The sequence below is a fragment of the Podarcis tiliguerta genome (assembly GCF_965153285.1).
Source record: "Podarcis tiliguerta genome assembly, chromosome: 10".
NCBI classification, from domain to species: Eukaryota; Metazoa; Chordata; class Lepidosauria; order Squamata; family Lacertidae; genus Podarcis; species Podarcis tiliguerta.
In genome coordinates, this window is record NC_139543.1 from 57873122 (window position 1) to 57896713 (window position 23592).

General features: G+C 45.1%; 1 protein-coding gene across 1 annotated transcript; it reads right to left on the reverse strand.

Annotated features, from left to right (window-relative positions):
- Positions 1–823: 823 nt before the first annotated feature.
- Positions 824–23109, reverse strand: LOC310659188 (aldo-keto reductase family 1 member B1-like). The gene is made up of 10 exons (XM_083402401.1): positions 22518–23109; positions 16116–16283; positions 14286–14402; positions 12361–12438; positions 9994–10116; positions 7588–7694; positions 5924–6005; positions 5151–5234; positions 3500–3582; positions 824–1371 (listed from the first exon to the last, which is right to left on the reverse strand). Exons 1-10 carry the CDS (start codon positions 22581–22583, stop codon positions 1329–1331), a joined length of 951 nt encoding a protein of 316 aa, XP_083258527.1. The 5' UTR covers positions 22584–23109; the 3' UTR covers positions 824–1328.
- Positions 23110–23592: the final 483 nt, after the last annotated feature.

Here is a 23592-nt window from a genome sequence, read left to right on the forward strand (position 1 = left end):
TAGTGCTGCACTCCCAACTCTGTGTTTCTATTAAAATAATTTGCATTTTCAGCAGAAAATCTGTTGTGTTTATTGGATGCCCAGCACAAATTCTCTTTTTCAAAGGTGTTGTTGGTGTGTGGCAAAAATCAGGACCCTTACCACACAAAGTGGAACTGCACAGTTGTAAGCTCCTTTTGGGGTGAAACCTCATTACATTTCAAAGTTATGCCTCGCTTTGATGAATTATATCCCTACTTGAAAGTTATAATGGAGCTATGGGGTCGTGTGTACCAGTTGAATACGTGCTGCTTCAACATTACACATTGTCAGCCTCCATACAAAGATGGATTTAAACTCCCTCCACTTATCTGATGTGTGACCGCAAAGATGATAAATATGAGAACAAGTCCCGAGAGCTATGATTTGTGGTTGGCAATTTAGCATACTTGTCTTTCCCATTTATAGCAAAAAACCCCTTAATCTTAATGCTTCTGAGAAACCACAAAGTAAGACCTGTTGCTCCCAAGAAATAGGCATTCAGTGACTTCTGCCTCAGCACATAGAGGGTCTAATACAGACATAATAGCTAACCGATTTTGATTTTATTTAATAGCATTTGTATGCCTCCTCATAACTAAGTTCTCTGGGCAGACTGCTTTAGTTAGCAATGGTTTTGCAACTGCAGATCAAGCAAGCATATTGGTTTGGTCTCTCTCTGCTAGGACAGCAGTGATTTCTGCATTTGAATATATTCTGAAAGTGATATATCTTCGGGAGAGGTCTAAGTTTTTGAACTATTGTACTGATGCATTTTATTAACAGGAAACGATGACTCACACCATTATAGTAACCAGGCAATTTTATTAGAAGCAATTCTGTAAGAAGAAAACACTTCCAAACTTGAGAGAGAGCTACCCATGTAGCAACAAACAGATTGCGCACACACCTATAATTTAGAAGCTCCCAGTGTGGTGCCAAGGCAAAGGTGTGTCCAGAAAAAAAAAACAGTTTTAAAACACAAAATGCATTAGAACTTGTGTCTCCAATAAAAGTGTCAACATATTCTGTTTTTTCAGATGAGGGGAGAAACCAGGGGAGACACGGTGGTACAAAAGTTGGATTCACCTCTCTATAATTCCAACAGCTCATATCGGAAAGGATGATTCTTCCAAATGAAGATGACACACCACTTTGTTCTTAAAAATACCTCTGCTCAGAACATATTGCATCTAGGCTGGAAAAGGTTTATAGGAGATGTGTGGAGAGGACAGATTTTTTTATTTTTATTTTTTAATGCCAGGACGTCTACACAAAAAGTCCACATTTTCTGTTTTGAAGGACCAGACTTAATATTCGGTTTTGAAAGGATAATCCTTGTGGTTTGCACACCTATGAAAAGAAAGAGTTAAATCAGAAGTTTGGTTTTACTTATGCCAATGTCTATTTTAGGGGAACCAGGGCAAACTGGAAGCACCCTAAACTCTCAAAAAGTGCAGTGGTACCTCGGGTTACATACGCTTCAGGTTACAGACACCTCTAGCCCATAAATAGTACCTCGGGTTAAGAACTTTGCTTCAGGATGAGAACAGAAATTGTGCTCTGGCGGCGCAGAAGCAGCAGGAGGCACCATTAGCTAAAGTGGTACTTCAGGTTAAGAACAGTTTCAGTTTGAGAACGGACCTCCGGAACGAATTAAGTACTTAACCCGAGGTACCACTGTATCTTTTTAGGCCAGTACACTTTGTGTACCAACAAGTAAAAATGCTGCCTACTAGTCATACACCTAAGGGAAGATACCCCCCCCCCCCGTTTTCCCTGCATCTGGAAAAACACAAATTAGGTGGTGGGTCACAAGTTGTTAAGGCCTTATCCAGCATCACTCCCAGCAGACAGCATGAAAATACTTAGTGCTATAATGGATATACTTGCCGTATGAGGAAGAAAGTCCACAGTTGTTTTTTTAACATGATTTTACAGCAGTGTCCAGAAAACTGAACTTGAAATTTGAGTGCAAAATGCTGAACCTTCAAAGTACGATAAGACAATTCCACAAAGTTTACCTTTGCTGGACATTTTTGAAATTTGCAGCAAGATCATCCATTTAAAAAAACCTTAAGAAATCAGGACCATACTGTAGTCAGCAAACTAAACCTCAAATCTCAAAGCAGAATGCTGAATGTTCACAATTGTGGGAGAAGCCACATGAAGAAAAGTATGAAGAGAGAAACCATCTACACTTTAAATGAAGAAATATGGGGAAACAGCTGGCCAAACTTTTTCAACCCTTCTCTGCCTCTGGAACTGAGAAGCGATTCTTCGGCTACATTCTGATAAACCAGCTATCTCAAACAGCGGTGCTGTCATGGCAGGACTTTGGCACAAGACATCCAGGACTCCACTCAGCAGAATGAGAAGGAAGTCCCCCCAGAGGCTGCAGGGATGGCTTCCTTTAACTTCTAAGCGAAGTTAAACCTTACCATCTAAAGCGGAAGATCCCCGAGACACTAAGAGGTCCGGACTGCACCACTGATCTAGGAATTAAAGCAGGCCTCGAGATTGCCCTGAGGGAAAGCTAATCAATAATGCTCCTAAAAGCGGCAGATACGTCAACAGAAAGTGGTGGGGGGGATTCTGCGGTAAAGTTGACAGAAGGACATCTTAAAGAGAAAATTGCAAGGCCCTGTTTTAAAGGGGTGGTTAAACGCTCAGAGCTTCCAAACTATAGCAGAGTGTGACCAAGTCAGTAGTCATGCCTACCAATGGTAAGGATAACGAACCTGTTTCACAGGTCAGGCAATTTTTAACTTTATGCTAATCATAACTGCCAGTTGTCAGAAATGATTAAATGATAACCAGCTTTTTTAGCCACTGGGTGAAAACTGATTTAATGTCCTCTAACAAAGGGCCAGCATTAGCCATAAGCACTATTGGCAGATTTCTGGGTTATTTGTAGCAGATCAGCAAGAGATTGCAACTCCCAGTCCTCTATGGTGGTGGCTACAACTGAAAACATTCTGCCCCCACAGACTGCCCCACCTGCAAATTCAGATTCTGGAAAAGAACTCCGTGGGGGAGGAAACAGGAGCAGATTTTAGTGGAAAGAGCCTGAAGACTTGGTTCTGATACTGATCACGAATTCATGGGCTGAGGAAATGTTTAGAATAATCTTGTACCGGCAATCTTAATGCATGTCTGCATTATATCATATCTCACAAGCTTGATGTCTGCCCACCCCAGATTAGAACAGGCTGGTCTTCATCCCTGACTGCCCCAAATGAACTGTGTAAAAGAAGGTTGGCACAAATGCCTTTAAAAAAATGTAATTACTTTTATCATTTCCCCCCAAGAAGGTTGTTTCCCCAATCACCTTTTAACGATTGTGATTAAAAGCTCTTTTGATCTATTTAACCAATTGTCTAACTAAGCACTGCAGAACTGTTCTACACTGATCCTGGACATGAGAGTCCGACAATGCTGTTTATCAACCCTTTTCGATTTTTCAGACCCTGCTACTTACTGGCTAAATGCACATGCTCTCCAGTTCCTGTTGAAACTGAGAATGGTTTCCAGCTCCTGCTTAGTCAAGTCAAAGTCAAACACCTGGCAAGGAGAAAGAAAAAGCAGAATTTCCAATTCATGGCAGGTTCACAAGAATTGTGGAGGTTTACATCACTTGTTTTATGCATTATTTGCACTTGTAGCCTGCCTCTTCTTCCCAAGTGTTCAATGGAGTAAATAAGCAAAAACAAGAGTCTTCCCGTTTTACCTTCACTGAAATCTTAGCCAATGGCCCATCAAACCCAGCATCCTGTTCTCACAGTGGCCAATCAGATGCCTGTGGGAAACCTGGAAGCAGGAGAGCACTCTTCTCCTGGGTGGAATTCAGAAGCATTGCTGCCTCCGAAAGTAACGTAGGTCAGGTTGAGAGATGCCCAAAGCAGCCTAGTAGAGTTGGCCTCTTTTACTGGTTTTGGGGTTGGCTCCAAAGAGTTGGGGAGGGCATTTGGGGCCAACTCTGAAATGGGGTGAAAGGAGGCAGTGAAGTGGTTTGTACCCTTTCTGGGGGAATGAGCTTACAGCGGTGGCAGCAAGGACTCAGACAAATAATAATAATAAAATAATAATAATAATAATAATAATAATAATAATAATAATAATAATAATTTATACCCCGTCCATCTGGCTGGGTCTCCCCAGCCACCCTGGGCGGCTTCCAACAAAGTATTAAAATACAGTGGTCTGTTAAACATTAAAAGCTTCCCTAAACAGGGCTGCCTTCAGATGTCTTCTAAAAGTCTGGTAGTTGTTCTTCTCTTTGACATCTGGTGGGAGGGCGTTCCCCAGGGCGGGTGCCACTACCGAGAAGGCCCTCTGCCTGGTTCCCTGTAACTTGGCTTCTAGCAGTGAGGGAACTGCCAGAAGGCCCTCGGCGCTGGACTTCAGTGTCCAGGGTGAAGATGCTCCTTCAGGTATGACATTCCCGGTGTGTGCGTGCACGCAGATTTCCCAAGCACAATTACCACCCCTCCCTCTCAGTTTCTAGACTCTCCTCAACCTGAAACAACAGTTTCAGAAGAAGGAAACAGAATGACAGCCTTTGAGCTGTTGGTCTTTATCGCTCATTGCTGTCTTCTTTTGGTCGGCACAGACTCTCTAGACTGTTTCTGAAACTTGGGCCTCCAGCTGTTGTTGAACTACAACTCCCATCATCCATTAGGACTGCTCCTGCTAGCTAGGAATGATGTGAGTTGTAGTCTTTTGCAGCTGTTTTGCCTGGATCTTAAAACTGGAGAAGTCAGGAACGGAACCTAAGCCCTAATGTGCTCTCCCGCTGAGCCATCCGCCGGCAGATATACAGACCAAAAATAGATTATTCCCTTAATGGTAGCTGTAATTCATATGTTTATTTGCACCAGCCTTCCCCAACATGATGCCCTCCAGATGTTGTTGGGCCTATGGCCATAGCTGTCAACTTTTCCCTTTTCTTGCAAGGAATCCTATTCGGAATAAAGGAATTGCCCTTAAAAAAGGGGAAATGTTGACAGCTATGCCTATGGCTTCCATAATCTCCGTTCACTAGGTAACTGGAGGGCACTTGTTTGGTGTGACATATGCCATGTATGACCCAAACCAATCCTGGTGGGTGCTGATCTTACTTTCAATCTTACCTTGAAGTTTTCTTCAATACGTGCAGGAGTAACAGATTTGGGAATCACAATCGTATTTCTTTGGATATGAAAGCGGATCAGGACCTAATGATCAAGACAAAGCCAAACCAAGTAAGTCTCCCTGTCCCAAGTCACAAATACATTAAAAATTAGATTTGCCAGGGAAAACACACACCACATGTTCTTTAGCAAAATGGCACCCCTTTCTGCCAATTCTGGCTTCAAGCCTCAAATTCCAGAATGGAGTTTAACTGCTGAGGGATCCAAGGGTTGTGTGTCTCCCTCAGTTTTCCTACTACACATCTGTTGCCAGAAAGTTTACATCCTTGAAATCCCCATGGCAAACGGTGGCTCTCTCGGCCTGATAGTGAGATTAGCACCGCACCCCATAGTCACCTTTGACTGGACTTAACTGTCCAGGGGCCCTTTTTTATTTTTTTAACCAATTGCAAGGAGTGACCTCCTCCTTAGCCTAGTATCTACAACTGCTAACATTTTAAATCCACATTTCAAGTAGGAGCACTGAAGAAATGAGTTTTTGATCACCACAATTTAACCTTGTATATATTCAATAGGAGGGGGTCTAGACATTGCTGAACACAGGAAGCCATCATGATTTGGGCATCTGATCTAATCACGTCCTCCTGCCAAGTTATCAGGCAGGTATTTCTCACGTCTGCTTTCTGCCCACTGCCTTCTGAAAACCTCCTCTTTTTGTCAATCCACCAAGTTCTTTGCTTATGCACTCAATTCAACACATAAATTAAACACACCTGAGCTGCAGTTTTATTGTGCTTAGCAGCTATCTCTTTGATCTTGGGGTCGTCCAGGAGAGAGGGATCGTCTGGCTTGGCCCTAGGAAAAGCAACAAAAGCCAAAGGGTAATGAATGCTACTAAGATAACTCATGTTTTAAAAAAACAGAAAGGCTGATCAGATGCAGAGGAACAACAACAACAACAACAACTTATTACAGAACAACAACTACCAGACTTTTAGAAGACATCTGAAGGCAGCCCTGTTTAGGGAAGCATTTAATGTTTGATGTATTACAGTACAGTGGTGCCCCGCAAGACGAATGCCTCGCAAGACGGAAAACCCACTAGACAAAAGGGTTTTCCGTTTTTCAATGCACTTCGCAGGACGAATTTCTCTATGGGCTTGCTTCGCAAGACGAAAATGTCTTGCGATTCTTGCGATTTTTTCGCTCCCCACCCCCTTTTTCTAAGGCACTAAACTGCTAATAGCCTTTTAGCACCTAATCCGCTAATCCCTTAAGCCTTTAACAGCCTTTAATAGCCGCTAAACCGCTAATAGCGCTAATCCGCTAATAGGGTTGCTTCGCAAGACGAAAAAAACGCTAGACGAAAAGACTCGCAGAACGGATTCTTTTCGGCTTGCGAGGCACCACTGTATTTTTTAAAAAAATTGGAAGCTGCCCAGAGTGGCTTGGGAAGCCCAGCCAGATGGGTGGGGTATAAATTATTAATATTAATAATAATAATAATAATAATAATAATCCCACTGGGTTTCCCCAGAGCTTCTGCACCTTTTAACCGGGAATTTCATTTAGGACTTTTATTCTCTACACTATTAAAAGTCCTATCTGCAATACAGGAATAAAGGTACAAGCTTTATACAGGGCTGTTACAAGCACATAACGCATGGGACTAGCACCATCTTTGAATAGATGAAGGTGCTAAGCAAATGCTAAGTATAATTATGAAGAACAATTATGCATGCGGTAGCCATACAAATAAATTAATAGGCAGATTTGCTGTATTTACTTCCATCAGTGGGTCTGGTGGCCAAGAAGGCAGTTTCTGCACATGATATAAAGGGAAGTGAGGGACAGATGGCGCTCATCAACCTGGGAAGGTAGCCCATCTAAGAGAAGGAAAACTCTGGTCCTAAACCTCCGCTGCCTTGTGGGATATCTTCAAGAGAAGAAAAGGCTAAGGAGTAAACCCTAAACATATCCAGAGGGGGGGGGTGTCCCTAAAACAGTTGGATGGCACCTTGTACGCCTCCTTCTGGCAACTTCTGCAGCCAAGCTGGTCCCAAAAATATTGCTCTGCTTTCCTTTGGACCACATCAGCGAGGCTGAGAGGGGGGTCTTGTCGTCTGGGCATCCCAGGACCTCCATACCCACTGCCCAGACTTGCACCCCGAGGAGGTCACTTCGGTGCTGCTAACACAGCAGTTTGGCTTTACCCCAGAGGCACACTCCATTGCCTCTCGAGATGGACAGATGCCAACAACACAACTTTCATCATAGTGGATAGCTTCAAATACAAATGCTTAATATATTTGGGGCTGTTGGACCCGGCTTAGTTATCCCTTAGCCCACTTTCATTACCCATTGACTCACTAAGATGTGGAGGTCCAAGCTCATGGCACATTTAGCTAAGCACTAAAAGACACCCAACCATTCTCACCATGGTCTGTCAGGAGAGCCGAGGGGGCTATACGCTGTGACAGCGATCCCTTTGGACTGACAGTAACTGATCAGTTTTTCCTGGGTAAGATACGGATGGCACTCAATCTGTAAACATAGAAGAAAACAATTTGCATTATTTGCATTCATCATTTATTTATTCATTTCATTAAAAAAAATAAATTCACTGCTTGTTTGTAAAAAAAGAAAAGGGCAGGCTGCAATAAAAACAAAACAATAGAGAAACAAAACAATAGAGAAAACAAAACAATAGAGATTTGCATCCAGAGATCAACTATGCATATAATCGGAAATTTCCTGGCAGGTTTCCTGAACAGCTACTGGCAGTTGAACAGGCAAGCCATAATTCATCTGCAAACATAGTTTGGCCTCTTTAGAAAACCACAAAATAGGTTTTACTCCCCCCCCCCCCCAATGCCACAATCTCTGGTTGCTGCACTCCTGATTCTCCCCATATAGGCTTTTCTTGGACTGCAGCACTTATTTCATAGTTGGTGGGATTTTCACAGGGCACTCATAATGTTCCTGTTTAATAGAAGACTACCAGCTTTCCCCAATGATTTCCTCCTTCTCCAGCAGCACTTTCAAAGGCCCAATTCAATTTCTCAACCACCCGAGCAAGACAGTTATGCTGGTCAAGGTTGAAGTAGAAGAACGAATTGTACAAAAACAAGGAATAAGAAATGGAATTAAGAAGGAGAAATGCAAAGTAAACAAAGTAACCAAGCAAGCACCAACCATGCACACATTGTTTTCTCCCATTGCTATCTCAGGTCAAGCTGGTTTTCAAGGTTTTTGCAATGGCACAAAACCCTGGAGAAACCATTTATCAAAGGCAGTGGCGGGATGTGCATATATACCAGGAACAACCGAGTTTTTCTTGCATCTTGTTCAACATTCTGTGGGGTGTGGAGAATTGTGATCACTCCAGTCTTTACTTATTGGGGCTTAGTCTTCCTAACCAGCCAAGAAGGGTGCTGAACTATACTGGATAGAGCTGCAAACTTTCTGCCAGTTTTATTTCTGGATTCGACTGCTTTATTAAGGAGGCATAATGGCAACTTCCCAAAAAACTCATGCATGAGTTTTGCATGTATATTTTTTAATCAGTTCACAGCCAGGCCCCTGTCGGAGTACCATGTTCCGGCAGTATCCAGAAATTCAGCTTCTTGTTTGAAGGAAGAAGCACACTGGTGAGGCTTCTGTGCAGACTTATGAATCTAGTAGAACACACAGACTATATTTAGGATGCAACAGGATCCCTGTTCATCCTTGTCTCTGTCACACGATACCTTGGACTCAGTATGCACTGCTCTCTGGGGCTTAATTTCATGCTCACTTAGCATAAATAACATACCCACTCACTCCATTCCAACCATCCTTTTGTCCACCCACCACAAAGCTAAGAGTTCAGATGCAAAATCTGAAAAGTTAACATTTAAAAAAAAACAAAAACGACTCCATAGGGGAAGTTCAGACAAGTATTTTGACTGAGCAATTTCCAACTGAGAGGAGGACACCATAGCAGGTGTTGATTAATTCAGGTAATTAATTCAGCCAGTTAATTTTCAGTGCCAGCTGAAAACCTCCTGCCTCCAAGCCTTTGAGGCTGATAAGAGCGTAAAGCAAGGGACAAGCTCTTGCATACTTTAAGTCTCCATGATTTCTGATGGGGGAAAGTTTTGTGTGTTCTTAACTCTTTCCTCAACGTCTTCATCTTTTTTGAAAAGTGTTGTGAGGCACTTTTTTTTTCTTACAATCAGGTGGCGTATAATTTCCATGAAATAAGTACCGTATTTTTTGCTCTATAAGACTCACTTTTTCCCTCCTAAAAAGTAAGGGGAAATGTGTGTGCGTCTTATGGAGCGAATGCAGGCTGCACAGCTGTCCCAGAAGCCAGAACAGCAAGAGGGATTGCTGCTTTCACTGTGCAGCGATCCCTCTTGCTGTTCTGGTTTCTGAGATTCAGAATATTTTTTTTCTTGTTTTCCTTCTCCAAAAGCTAGATGCGTCTTGTGGTCTGGTGCGTCTTATAGAGCGAAAAATACGGTAAATAACTATAATCAACATGCTTCCCCAATCCTGGGTGTGGACGCTGCAGGGAAACAGACTCAAATCTAAGTTCAGCTATGAAAAGATACCTCATAGACATCAGCCAATTTCACAGGGCTGCTGTGAGATCAAAGATTCCAGCACTGGAAATGACTATGGACAAGATATGATGTGGAATAAGAAAAGCAGAATAGCCATAAATTCAGAATTTCCTTACAAGCACTGAAATCTGCTCATCTTCTTTTTTTAATTCCCGTGTCTTCTTGCTGCTGTGAAATGATCAACCCTTCATAATCCCCTTAAAAGCTTCTGTTTTCATTGCTGGGCATCCTACCTGATTATTTGCAGGCTTGTACTTCAACCCGGGCTTCTTCAAGATTCTCTCAAGCTGATCGTGGTTGAAATTGGAAACTCCAATAGATTTCACCAATCCAGCATCTACCAGCTCTTCCATTGCCTGGCGGGCGGGGGGGGGGGGGGCGGCAGACACAAATGAAGACCAAATATTACATAAACATGTTGCATACATAAATCTCCCCACCTTCAAAACTATCATATGCACCTCTCTGTGAACAGAAAGGGAATTTGGAAATGGGAACTCCAGACCAAAAAACCAGTACAGTTATACCTTGGGTTAAAGTTCCTTCAGGTTGAGCGTTTTCGGGTCGCGCTCCGTGGCGACCCAGAAGTAACGGAACGCGTTACTTCTGGGTTTCGCCGCTCGCACATGCGCTCAAAATGACACCACGCGCATGTGCAGAAGCAGCAAATTGTGACCTGTGCATGCGCAGACACGGGTTGCTTTCTCTTCAGGATCCGGAACAGATCCCGTTCACATCCAGAGGTACCACTGTACCACATAGAAATAACTATTTGGTCAGGGGGGTGGGAGAACATGTGTGTGGTGGTGTTTGGGGATGACTACTCCCCACTGGTTGTGGCGGAGGAAGGGGGTCCGGTGGGGGCGGTTTACCCGGGGTGTCATCCCGGGGGGGGGGGTGACATTTGGTATGCCACCCGCCCACGACTCCCAAGCCTACCCTGAGCCGTTGGGAGAAGGCAGGGAGCTGCGCCGCTTTGCCGGCGGCCTTCCCCTTTTGTTTTGACAGCTTGGGAGTTGGGGGGGAGTCTTGGGAGTCACAGGCGAGCGGTGCACCATTGCCCCGCGCTCCCGGCTGGAGGAGGCAGGCAGGCAGGAAGAGGAGAGGACGGGAAGGAGGCAGGCAAGCAAACAATGGAGGGGGTGGGAAGGGGAGAGGAGAGGATGGGAGCGGGATCGGTGGGTACACCTTTCATTCTGCCTGGAAGATGAGTGCTTACAGCTGGACTATCAAGTGGATTTAAAGGGTCACTTTGGGGTCGGGGCTGCAAACGCCGAAGGGATCTTGCATTACTTTTTTACAGACCTACTGGATTCAATAACGCTCCTAAGTGAAGGCGTGCCTATATCTGACTGAAGGTTAATATTTTCTATATTCAAGGCATATTAATTCTCTAAGCACAAGGGACGCGTACTGAAAAGGGGAATTTCATACTCCCTTGTAAGAAATTGCGGCACTACATTACCACAGCTGGCTGCGCCATTGTAACATGTGTGCTCTCTCTCTCTCTCTCTCTCTCACACACACACACACACACACACAGAGAGAGAGAGAGAGAGAGAGAGAGACAAGAACACAGTTTACGGGGCAAGTTTAGACATGTGTTGGGGACCTGGAAGGAGAGAAACAAAAGCTCCCTCAACTCAGGACCCAAACCCTGGAATGCACAGGAGGAGAGATGGGGTGTGAGGGAAGCGATGGATGCAGCCGGCACTTAAAAAGGGAATAAAATAGTTGCTGTCTTTCTCTCTCTCTGGGCTGGCTCCCTGCCTGTTACGTTACATGTGGGGAAACCCACGTGGGGTTCCTCTCTGTGTAAAGTCTTCAAGCTGTGTAGGGCGGCTGAGTGGAACGAAGCATGCAGACTCCGGAGGCCCCGTGGTGCGCCCCACTCTAGCCCCTATGGGCGGCTCACCCCACCCCTGGCCACGCTGCCCCAGGTGCCTGAGCAGATTCCTATGGTGATGCCCACTGGTTCTGTTGCACATGGCATCTAGTCTGGCATGGCCACAACGGTGAAGGAGAACTCAGTACATATTTTTAAGTAAATTTGCTTTCACACATAAATCTGCAAAAATCCTACCAAAGTCAAGAGCAGGGCTGGGGAACCTTTTTCAGCCCAAGATCCACGCTCCTTTTTAAGGAACCTTCCAGGATGCAGGACCAAAAGCAAAAGTGGCCAGAGCACTGAATGAATATTAGCTTTGTACAGTAGGCTTGTTTCTACAAACTCCTCTCTCCATCTTCCTTCCAGAGATGCAAAGAGGCACCATCAGCGTCCAACACATTCAAGTCAGGCAAAACCACTCAAGGAGAGTGAAGGCAATGAGATAAGATGTGTGCCTGGCATAAGAAGAGTCCGGGGGGGGGGGGGGAGAGAAAAAGGGGCTTAGAGGGCCACATCTGGCTCCCTGGTCCGAGGTTTGCAAACCCTAGTCAAGAGGGACCTTTCTATGGTATTTGCAACTATGCAAGGAACTGATATATAGCATAACTTAAGCCAACAGAAACTGCCACAAATAGCTGCAATCTATGCAAAAGGTGAATGCAAGGAATTGCACACAGAACAAAGAGAAACCTTTAACTGCAGCGGAACATACTTCCCAGGTGTCCTCAATCTTCGTGTTACCGGGTATTATCATGCCTGTTTCATCAGATGGGAATAGGTCATCGCCAGCCTGTCAAATGCAAAGCAAGAACATGAGGGGTTTGCTTTTGAGTAGATGAGGCTGTCCTGTGCAGAGTCAGACAACTGGCTTTTCCCAGTCCCCAATATCCTTTAACAGGATGTGCCTGAAATTTAACCTGGGACCTTGTGAACAAAGGAATATGCTTTGTGCCAAGCCAGACCATATTCCTGCCCTACCTGGAGATGCCAGGGACTGACCTTTGCACATTCTGCACACAAACCACATGCTCTGCTACTGAAATACAGCACCAGTGTAAAAGGGACGGTGTGGCATTTTCTTTGTACAACGGGGCAAGAAAAGCCGGGCTCTCAAGCAACACCACTGCTCAGCCAGGCAACCAGATCAGCCAACCGCTTCAGTTATTTTACTGGAAAACCATAATTCTAGAAGGTAACTGGAGCAGACTGTTCCTCTGTCGTAAGCATGCCTGGAGGTGAGAAGTATTCTGCACTAAAATACTCCTGGCAGAATCATCACAGCTCCTTGCTACAGGATCTCAGAAGCTTGAGTGTCAAGCTCGCAGCTTTTTCAGACACAAGCGCAATGAAAGAATACCAACCATATGCTATTTTTTATACCTTTAGCCAGTGGTGAAGTGGCCCAGGGTCTTGGGGAGGTGGGGGAGGTCAAAGACCCCTTACTATTTCTGTAGGGGGTCCCGTCTCCAGCGTCCGAGAGTCACCCAATCAGCATGAAAGGGGAGCTCTTTTTTTGCCACCATATTTTCCAAAGCTAAGCATTTAGGAACACTGAAAACAGGAGGTGCTCCAGTTTCAAGACAAAGATGAGCAGGTTCTGTTACGAACAGTGGAACTTTGTGGAAAGCACACGCTCCGAAAGGAGGGATTAGAGAACTCCAAACAATTTGCTCATGTACATCCACAGAAAACAGTAGATCTAACTGAAACGCAACACATAGAGATCTGCACTGATTGTTGTAAAAAGGTAAAGGTAACCCTGCCCGTACGGGCCAGTCTTGACAGACTCTAGGGTTGTGCGCCCATCTCACTCAAAGAGGCCAAGGGCCAGCGCTGTCCGAAGACACTTCCGGGTCACGTGGCCAGCGTGACATCGCTGCTCTGGCGAGCCAGAGCTGCACACGGAAACGCCGTTTACCTTCCCGCTAGTAAGCGGTCCCTATTTATCTACTTGCACCCAGGGGTGCTTTCGAGCTGCTAGGTTGGCAGGCGCTGGGACCGAACAGCGGGAGCGCACCCCGCCGCGGGGATTCGAACCGCCGACCTTTCGATCGGCAAGCCCTAGGCACTGAGGCTTTAACCCACAGCGCCACCCACGTCCCCATTGTTGTGTAATTGCATAATATTAGAAGAGTTGTGGCTGTGACCCTGCATTTTTCGATTGGCCCCTATACTTCTGCCTTTAGCATTTCTACACACCTGCCTTTAGCAGAAGTGGCCAGAGGTTTCCAAAAGTTGCTCTACCACTATAAAGACTTTGTGAGGTGCAGCCATCAAGGGAAGGAAATGGGGTCTGCGCGAGAGCTTCTCCCTTCAAGTTGCAAGGATGCCAGATGCCTAACTGGGGAGCAGGGCCTTTAGTGCAGCTGCCCCAGTTTTGGGGATCAGCATCCCTGCAACAATACAACTGGTGTCCACTATCTGGAAACAACTGAAAATGGCTGCGTTCAGACCAGCTTTCTCAGCTCAATGAACAGGTCTCTGCCATGGGTCCCTACTTTTTATTCTTTTGATTTATATGATGTAATTTGCAGTGTTGTTTTCAGCCGTTTTGATTTATTTGTGTGTGTTGCCTAGAGGGAAGGATAGAAACTGAAAGACAGACAGACAGACAGACAGACAGACAAACAAGTATACCTTGAATCCCACAGGCCAGTGAATAAGGTAGAGGTCTAGGTACTCCAGCTTCAAGGCTTTAAGAGTTGCTTGACAGGCACCCTTCACCAAGGCTTTCTCGTGGAATGTGCACCACAGCTGGGAGGGGGTGGGAAGAGGAAGGATAGCAAGAACACAGGTTAATTCACCAAATACATCTATTCCACAATGTTTTTTTCTTTTTAAAATAATATTTTATGAAAGCTTTTTCATAATACTATAGGATAAAAGAAACTAATCTAAATAAAAACAAATGGGGGGGGGAGGGAACAAAGAGTTCTCTTTCAAAAACCCTTGTCTCAAACAGAAAGTGTGGCCCCTCCCAGCTCTCACCTGGGGACTTTCATAGAATTGTGCAATTACAGAGTTGGAAAGGACCCTGAGGATTTTTTCTTTCTTCACCCGGTCTCTCATCCTTTGAGAAGTCTCTTCTTCCCTGCCTCTCACTCAGAGCTCCTTCCACCACAATGTTATCCTCCCCCCCCCCGAAGAAAATAGGTCTATCACATGAACTGATGGAAATGGCTCCATTAATCTGGCAATCTTGCAGGGCTGGGGAAGCAGTAGACCTCCAGAGGTGACTAGAATGCAACTCCTAACATCCCTTAGCACTGAGCACACAACGGTTCCTTCAGAACACAAAATTCACTCCTGGTTTCCCCCCGTTCCTTTGTTTCAGCAACCTAGTCTTTTTTATGGTGGTTGTGGAGTTGTTGCTATTGCTGAAGAGTCAGAAATTCTTGGTAATGCCCTGCACATCGCTCAGAGATCGATCAACAGAACCTGATCCACCTTCTGTTCACCTCTGCTCTAAAGGATCGGACTTTCAGCTTGGGGTGGGGGGTTATTAAAGGTAAAGGGACCCCTGACCATTAGGACCAGTAGTCATGGCCGACTCTGGGGTTGTGGCACTCATCTCGCTTTATTGGTCGAGGGAGCCGGCGTACATGTGGCCAGCATGACTAAGCCGCTTCTGGTGAACCAGAGCAGCGCACTGAAACTCCGTTTACCTTCCCGCCAGAGCAGTACCTATTTATCTACTTGCACTTTGACATGCTTTTGAACTGCTAGGTTGGCAGGAGCAGGGACCAAGCAACGGGAGCTCACCCCATCGCAGGGATTCGAACCGCCGACCTTCTGATTGGCAAGTACTAGGCTCTGTGGTTTAACCCACAGCGCCACCCGCGTCCCTTGGGGGGTTATTAGACCTAGCTTTATCTTTGGAAGCCCAACCATCTTTCATCAGCTGGGGCTGGCATACTGGCTCTGGTCTCTCCTAGCCCGGCCAGTTACTCACATCCATGAGAACGTCCCTCACTGCTGCACTTCGTTGGATGGCCATCTGTCACGGATGCTTTAGTTGAGATTACTGTACTGTGGGGGGGTTGACCTAGATGACCCTTCGGGTCTCTTCCAACTCTGCAGTCCTATGATTCTACGAAAACATAGGTTACAACCTGGACTGTGCGTCCAGATCTCACCAGTCCTGAACAAACGGCACTGATTCCTCATCTATTCCCAAACCGAATGCTAGGTGCTTGTCTTAACATCCAAAGCCCTAAATAGCTTATTGACCAGGATAACTCAGGAAGCACCTCCTCTCGCTGGAACCTGCCAAGGTAAGAAGCTCCCCTGTGGACACGTCATATATGCATTGTCCATTAAATATCTGGAAAGTGGTCCATTGGGCCATTCTCCCTGGGGACAGTCAGCATCAAGCAAAAAAGAAAGTTTAGGAGTACATTACAAACCTTGTTGCAACCCACTTTTCAAAGCCCAGCAGGTGGGAAAGTGGGGTATAAATGTATATACCTTACTGACAATGAAAAGGTCCTCACGCTTTACAACACCGGCCTTGATTTTCTCCTGGATTCCACTGCCAACCTCTTCTTCATTTTGGTACACATAGGCACAGTCTATGTGGCGATATCCCACGTCAATGGCTTTCTTCACAGCCTCTGCTACTTTCCCTGGTGGGGACTGAACAACAGAGAAATCCTCTTCAAGCATCCCATTAACTTACTACACCTTCCTCTTTGCTCCACAATCCTGTATGTATGTCAATACTCTGGGCCTAGCACAGACATAATACTTAAAACATGAGCAGCAGCCACCATGGTTGGTCACCATAGACTTGGTAAAGATCCTAAACCAGAGGTGGGAAACCCTTTTTTTTGCCGTGATGGGCCAGATCTGACTTAGTATAAAGACAGCTCCTTGTGTTCTACATTTCTTCTGCAGGCAAATTAAAAACCAGCCTTGCCATGCTTGCAGAATCTTATATTCACATCAAAGGCTAATACTGGGGGCAAGTGGGATAGCTTGAGTGGGTGGCAGACAAAAGCAATGGAAGCACGTAATGTGCATTGGGCAAAGACATCTCTGGTGTGTTCAGCAATGTAAAAAATGGAATTTGAAACACACATGCATGTGTGAGGGAGAAGAAATGACCTTGCTGCCCTTTTAAGCTGCTAACGTGTAAATAGTCATTATCACCATTGGTTTCTTTATATACAGTGGTACCTTGGGTTACATACGCTTCAGGTTACATACACTTCAGGTTACAGACTCCGCTAACCCAGAAATAGTACCTCGGGTTAAGATCTTTGCTTCAGGATGAGAACAGAAATTGTGCTTTGGCAACACGGCGGCAGCGTGAGGCCCCATTAGCTAAAGTGGTGCTTCAGGTTAAGAACAGTTTCAGGTTAAGAACGGACCTCCGGAATGAATTAAGTACTTAACCTGAGGTACCACTGTAATACAATTTTCTACATATTCAGCTGTGCTTAAAGCGGCTCACATAAAAAGCAGTCTAAATAGTACAGTGGCTATATAATAAAAGGTATAATATCACTACAATATAACACTTTAAAAAACCCGTACCAACGGTTAACAGTTCATTTAACAAACATGAAAAGGCAAGCGAGCATATAGCTTATCAATTTTGCAGTCGTCTTAGTCGTGTTCAACTTTCTGTGACACTATGAACCAGAGCATTCCTTGGAAACTCTCGCTTTCTTCTCAAAGCTTCTCCTTTTTTATGTCCGTGGAGTTTTCTTAGCAAAATACTGGAGTGGTTTGCAGCTTATTAATAGGCACAACTGAAAATACTTAGCATCATAAAGTTGGATTGGGACCATGAGGGTCATCTAGTCCCAACCGCCTGCAATGCAGGAATCTTTTGCCCGATGTGGGGCTCGAACCCACAACCCTGAGATTCAGAGTCTTATGCTCTACCGACTGAGCCATCTCAGTTACTAGTGTCATCAGTTTTGGGGCAGCTGTTAGATATAACATTACTGGATATGCTTTTATCTGTGCCCCAGGCAAAGAACGTAATCAAATTGGCATTCGGCTGCCCAAATTATATTTTCAGGCATGTGCTTTTCTTTCCTCCCTCAGATGCAAGGCACGTCACAGGAAGACTTGGGAGCCTGTGAGAAGTCCAGACCCTCAAGGGCTTGCTGGAACTAGTGGACCAGGAGATGGATCTGGCTATCCCTCAAAGCATCTAGCAAAATAGCAAATGGCAAATAAATTTGTAGGCCCGTTTCATTAAGGATGTCTAGACGCCACCAATATTAAAGGCCCAAGGCTGCAGTGTTTATTAGATTGAAGAATTAGGAGAAGGGAATCTTGTTTGAGACAGATGGGTCCCTACAGCCAGAGATCCTGCTTGACTGACTCTGTGTCACTGCTAATCATCGGCAGAGTGAATTGCCCAACATTTATTAGATTGCACCGAGACCTCTAGCTTACTGAAAGGAACAAACTGCCAACAAAAGGTTGTGTATTGGGGTGGTGGGGAATAATTTTCAGGCTGAAACATTGACTTATTGTCTATGTGGTGAACATAGAAAACTGGCAGTCTTCCAGTGAGCTGCAAGGCCAGTCCAAGGTATTAGTACTAGTGTACAAGGTCCTGAATGACTGGCAATCAAAGTACCTAGAAGAGCACCTCTCTCAAAATAATCTCTGGCCCAATGATTGGCAGGAAAGAGCCAGTCCATGCCACTGAGTGCTGCCAGGCTGGGGCAGCCCTCTGACAGGGCCTTCCTGGTGGTGGTTCTCCACTTGTGAAACAAAATTCCTGGCGAGGTGTGTCTGTCCCGCTCTTTATTAACATTCAGGAGGAATTTAAATACATTCCTGTTCACCCATACATTTGATGGATGAAAGATAGTTTCTGGCAACCTTGAAATTATTAATTATGAGGGTATGTGGCTATTTTTGAACACTTTTATATGTTCTTATCTTTAATGTTTTTACTACTTTGTTGGCTCCTTTTCGAAGGAATGGCAGGAAATATATTTTAATAATAATCATGCAGCCACAGGGTGGGCCGCACACAGAATTAACGTGTGGCAAATGCACAGCCCCATAACCTCTCTGGCTCTGATAAGCTTTCCTCTATTTATTTTTGTTGGCACTGACTGTTCCACACTAAATACAAGTTATTGTATATATTATTAGCAAACTTTGCTCCTTCTGCAGTTGAAGTGGCATTATCTACACACAAGAGGAAGGCAGCAACAGGCTACAAAATCTGCTTAAGTACAAAAGAATCTTAAGAATTAAAGATCTACAGGCAATCCAAAAAACATTGTTCTTTCCACGGTTGTTTTTAATTAAAGTAACACATGCTTTTGAGAATTATCTGTAAGTTTTACCCATCTGCTCACTTAGGAAATCATTTCTGGCTTTGCGTTTTCACACTATGCCCTCAGAATATTTAGAAGGGATGCTACAGGAAAATTTGGTAGTACCAAATTTTTTGGTACCCAAGTAGCAGAAGATCTATACATTGTGCACTATATTGCTCTCTGTATTCTGAACCAAGAACTAAGTTTACCCTTGATTTGCTAAGCAAGAGACCTGATGCAGCTGATCAAGTGATCACCTATTTGTTGTCTGGTTTTGGCAAATTTGCAGAAGACAAATTTGCGAGGTTCCCAGTTGCTGCCCCAAAATTGAGGATAACGTGGTGGACTGTAAAGATTTAATTGGGAATGGAATATATATATATATATATATATATATATATATATATAAACCATTAGTATCATGTTCGTGTCTGTGTATGTGATTGTGTTTTAATGCTATATTTATGTATATACTGTAAAGGACATATATTCTTTTTTCCGGTGGTTGATATGACCATGATGGTCGAAACAACAACAGACAATAAACACACTTCAGAAACAAAAATCCTTTTGGGTGGGGTGGGGTGGAGCAAAAACAGCTTCAGTCTGAGGAAGAGAGAAAGCTTGCATCAGCCTGTCCATCAAGTTCTCAGTAGAGGGTGTGTGGCATGCTGCAGAGTCAAATGGCAGCTTCATTTAAAGTCTCCAGCACCCTTGGGAAGGAAATCACTCTTTGTTACCTTTCTAAGCACACCTCCTGAAAGGTAATGCTGTAGGGCTTGCGGGGGCCAAGAAGCAAATTAGCAAGGCCTGATTGGCAGGAAGCTCCTGATTGCTCAGAGCTCTCAGAAGAAGCTTGTGAGGAAAAAATGGTTCCTGGGGCCTAAAAGGCGGGAAACCTCCAAGCAGCTCAGATAATAAAAAGTACTCAGTAGAGGTGAGGTTGTCCAGTGCAAAGCTCATCCTCTTGGCCATTACGCCAGCTTCCTTCAACCTGGGTCCTTCCAGATGTTTTGTGCCCAGGGCTGATGGGAGCTGCCGTCCAAAATATGTGGAAGGACACCAAGATGGAGAAGGCTGAACTATGCTAAGCCTCTGATTAGCCAAAACAGACTGAACTGCAAGGCTGGCTTCCAGAAATTCACCAGCACGTTATGTCTTTTTGTCCCATGAGAACATCATCCTTTTAAGTCGACCCTTAGGATTATCTTCAAACTACTGGAAAAGAAAAACAAGCAAACCAACAATGCCGTTTTCCACTTTTTCCTCATTAAAATAAAATGGCCCTCTACAAAACAGAAGTTGCTGCTGCTCCTTGTAAGAAAAGGAAGTTATTTCCTCCTTTTTCCTTTGAGGCCCAGGCAACGTGTTTGGCCAGGCAGAACCCCACCTGCCTCACAAAAATCTACAACACAGGTCTGGAATAAGATTAAAGATGCCCAAAGAGTACAACATGTAAGCACACGCAGTTTCCTTGTTGCATTTTCTCTACAAACTTTGCCAGCTGCTTCTTCAGATCCCCCGCCACCGCGCTTCAGATTTAAGTGGAGCCTGCAGCTACACTTAGTGGTTGGGTTTTGCAGTTAATAGTGTTGGACTAGGACCTGGGTTCAAATCCCCAATCTGCCATGAAACTCACTGGGTGAACTTGGTGGTCCATTCACATTCCCTCAGCCTAACCTTATGAGGATTAAATGAGGAGGAGAAGCAGAACCACATATACTACCTTGAGCTCAGTGGAGAAGCAAAATGTGTATGTTATAATAAATAGATAGCTGCTTTTGTGAAGTGTTCCAATAGGCCATACCTTCCAGCATACTCCATTTCCACCCAGTGTTCCATCCCCAACCCAGCATTTCATGGACATTGAGGCAGTGGCGTAGCGTGGGTTGTCAGCACCCAGGGCAAGGCAAGTAATTTGCGCCCCCTAACCCATGGATTTGCGCCCCCTAACCCGTGGATTTGTGCCCCCTAACCCTAACCCCCAGATATTGCACCCGGTGCGGCCAGCCCCCCCTGCACCCCCCACGCTACGCCACTGCATTGAGGACACTCTGTCCTCATTAAAAATCAATGATTATTGTACATTCATCTTCCCAGGTGGTTCCCCAGCCCTCTATCCCCTTAGGGATTTGTTCTTAAGCATTTTCTTTTTTTTAATTTCTGCAAATCTCTGGTTCTCCAATGTCTTTTGATATCTCCGGCCCCCTGAGCATGGGTAGGGCTGTTTTGGCTACATGAGCCAAGGCACTCGCCTCAGGACATCGAAATCTGAGGAAGCGATACTTGCAGCATCTCTCTTCCAAGCTGCAAAAATGCCTTCCCCTTTTAAAAAAAAGATGTGTGTTTTCTTTTTCCTTTTTTAAGAAATAAAAATAAATGTTTTCTTACACAGCTTAAACCCTAAAAATGGCATTAGCAAAGCTTGGGAGACCAAAAGAAACTTCACTGTTTTTACAGTCTCCTTCAGGCAGCCAATAAAATCTAGCAGGATGAGAACGTTCTCTGCCACTCCTTGAAAGAGACTCATTGAACTGAATAGAACTTCCAACTAAGCGTGCATAAAATAATTCTGCATTACTGCCAAAAATTTCCCCAGCAAAGCTTCTTTACCTTCAACTGCTACACAATCTGCAAAAATTTGGAAGGCAAATGTTTTCCCCCAGCAGCCAGTGAAGACAAAAGCAATCTTCCTGCAGAATTTTTATGAAACATATAAAACACTTAAGGGCCCAACAGGAAAAAAAGAAGTTGGTAAATGTGCACTTCACCCCTATTAATTCCACAAAGTTTTTTTTTGGGGGGGGGGCAGGCTTACTGCCAAATTATAGAGTTTAAGAGCAGCAGCCCTGGGCATGGAGGTACATCAGAATTATTGGCATTAGAATTTTTTAATATATTTTTTAATGTTACGGTGGTAATGGAGGAAAACTGTGTTAGAAAGCAGTCTTAAACAAAGTTGAAATCAATTATATAAAATAGACCAAACCATTTCCAAAAATCCATTTTATAAACCAGTTTCACACTAACTCTGACCCATATTTTTTATTCCAGTAATGTCTCTGCCCCTCTCCCCACAAAAAATATGCAAGCAGCACAGCACAAGGAATTTTATTCATGCAATTTACGAATCTTAACAATGGGCTTTCAAGGAAAGAGGAAGGAGTGTTATATAACAGCTGCTTGCATTTCACAGAATAAGGAATTGCTCCGCTCTCTATACCACCAAAAAGACAAATTAAGCAAAATCTGCAAAATATATTAAAGGGGATACGGAGACCAGAGTGTCCCGAGAGGCAGATCTGATCAAAGGCAAACCGGAAAAAGCAGAAATAAAGTAAAAACTGCAAAAGCAGCAAACGTGCACCCTATTTTTGGGTGTGCAAAACGAAGCGAAAGCGAAGCTTTTAATTCCTTTGGATGCTGCCAGACGCAGTGGAAAGCTTTGTCCGAGGGGAGGAAAAAGATCGCCCAGCAAGCATGAACTGGGAGGTGGTGGGCAGATGGAAGATGCCACCGGCCTCAAGAGACCCGCTTATCATCCCTCTTTCTTGACACGACAAACACCTACCTTCCATGTGCCCAGGCCCAGAATGGGCATCTTCGCTTTGGTGCACAGCTCCACGTATTTGGCCATGATTTCCCGGGCGCCGAGGGGGGAGCGAAATGCCACGCTAGGCCGAGAAGCGAGCTGGAAGCGCAGCGCAGCCGCCTCCAAAGCAGGCGCATTTAATGGGCTCTAGCCACGCCCCGGCAGGCGCTCGTCGCCCAGTGGGGGCTGGAGGAAAAACGTCGAGACATTTCATGTTTGGGGGCTGCTCCCTCCTGCCAACAGGCCCGCGCCTCCTCCTTGTGCACTGCGCAGCCCAGCGCCTTTTGATTCGGAGGGGAGCGCCGCTGATCCCCGTGAAAACAAGCGCGCGTAAAATTGCAGAGGAAAAAGTTGGAGAGGGGGGTGGTAAATGTGGTTTGCGGTTTATTAGACCCTCTTTGAATGTTAGATCTGGACTTTTTCGCGGCGATCGCCGGGAGGAGCAGCTTTGCGCCTCCCCATCCAGCCGCCGCGCATCGCCCTGGCCCCAGATAGTCGGGCCGGCTGCCTATGAAAGGGACCCGACGCCGGCCCAAGCGGGGTCAAGAAAGCGCAGCTGCTTTGGGAAGAGAGGGAGTTGGGGGCCGGGTAGCTGGGTTTGATCTGGCCGAAGGAGTGGCGGTTGGAAAGGATAAGGCGGAGCAGGCGCTTGCCCCGGGGCGCGCAAAAAGGGTGGCTTAGGTGCCCGACAAAGGTCCGTATAGTTAAAGCTATGGTTTTCCCAGTAGTGATGTATGGAAGTGAGAGCTGGACCATCAAGAAGGCTGATCGCCGAAGAATTGATGCTTTTGAATTATGGTGCTGGAGGAGACTCTTGAGAGTCCCATGGACTGCAAGAAGATCAAACCTATCCATTCTTAAGGAAATCAGCCCTGAGTGCTCACTGGAAGGACAGATCCTGAAGCTGAGGCTCCAATACTTTGGCCACCTCATGAGAAGAGAAGACTCCCTGGAAAAGACCCTGATGTTGGGAAAGATGGAGGGCACAAGGAGAAGGGGATGACAGAGGACGAGATAGTTGGACAGTGTTCTCGAAGCTACCAGCATGAGTTTG

Bases quoted from the DNA above. Each gene is read 5' to 3' on its own strand.
- LOC310659188 (XM_083402401.1), bottom strand. From the start codon at position 22,583: ATGGCCAAATACGTGGAGCTGTGCACCAAAGCGAAGATGCCCATTCTG. The intron at 10,117-12,360 runs GTATGTTCCGCT...CCCGCCCGCCAG, and splicing joins AGATTGAGGACACCTGGGAA to GCAATGGAAGAGCTGGTAGA. The intron at 3,583-5,150 runs GTAAGATTGAAA...TCTCCTTGCCAG, and splicing joins GTATTGAAGAAAACTTCAAG to GTGTTTGACTTTGACTTGAC.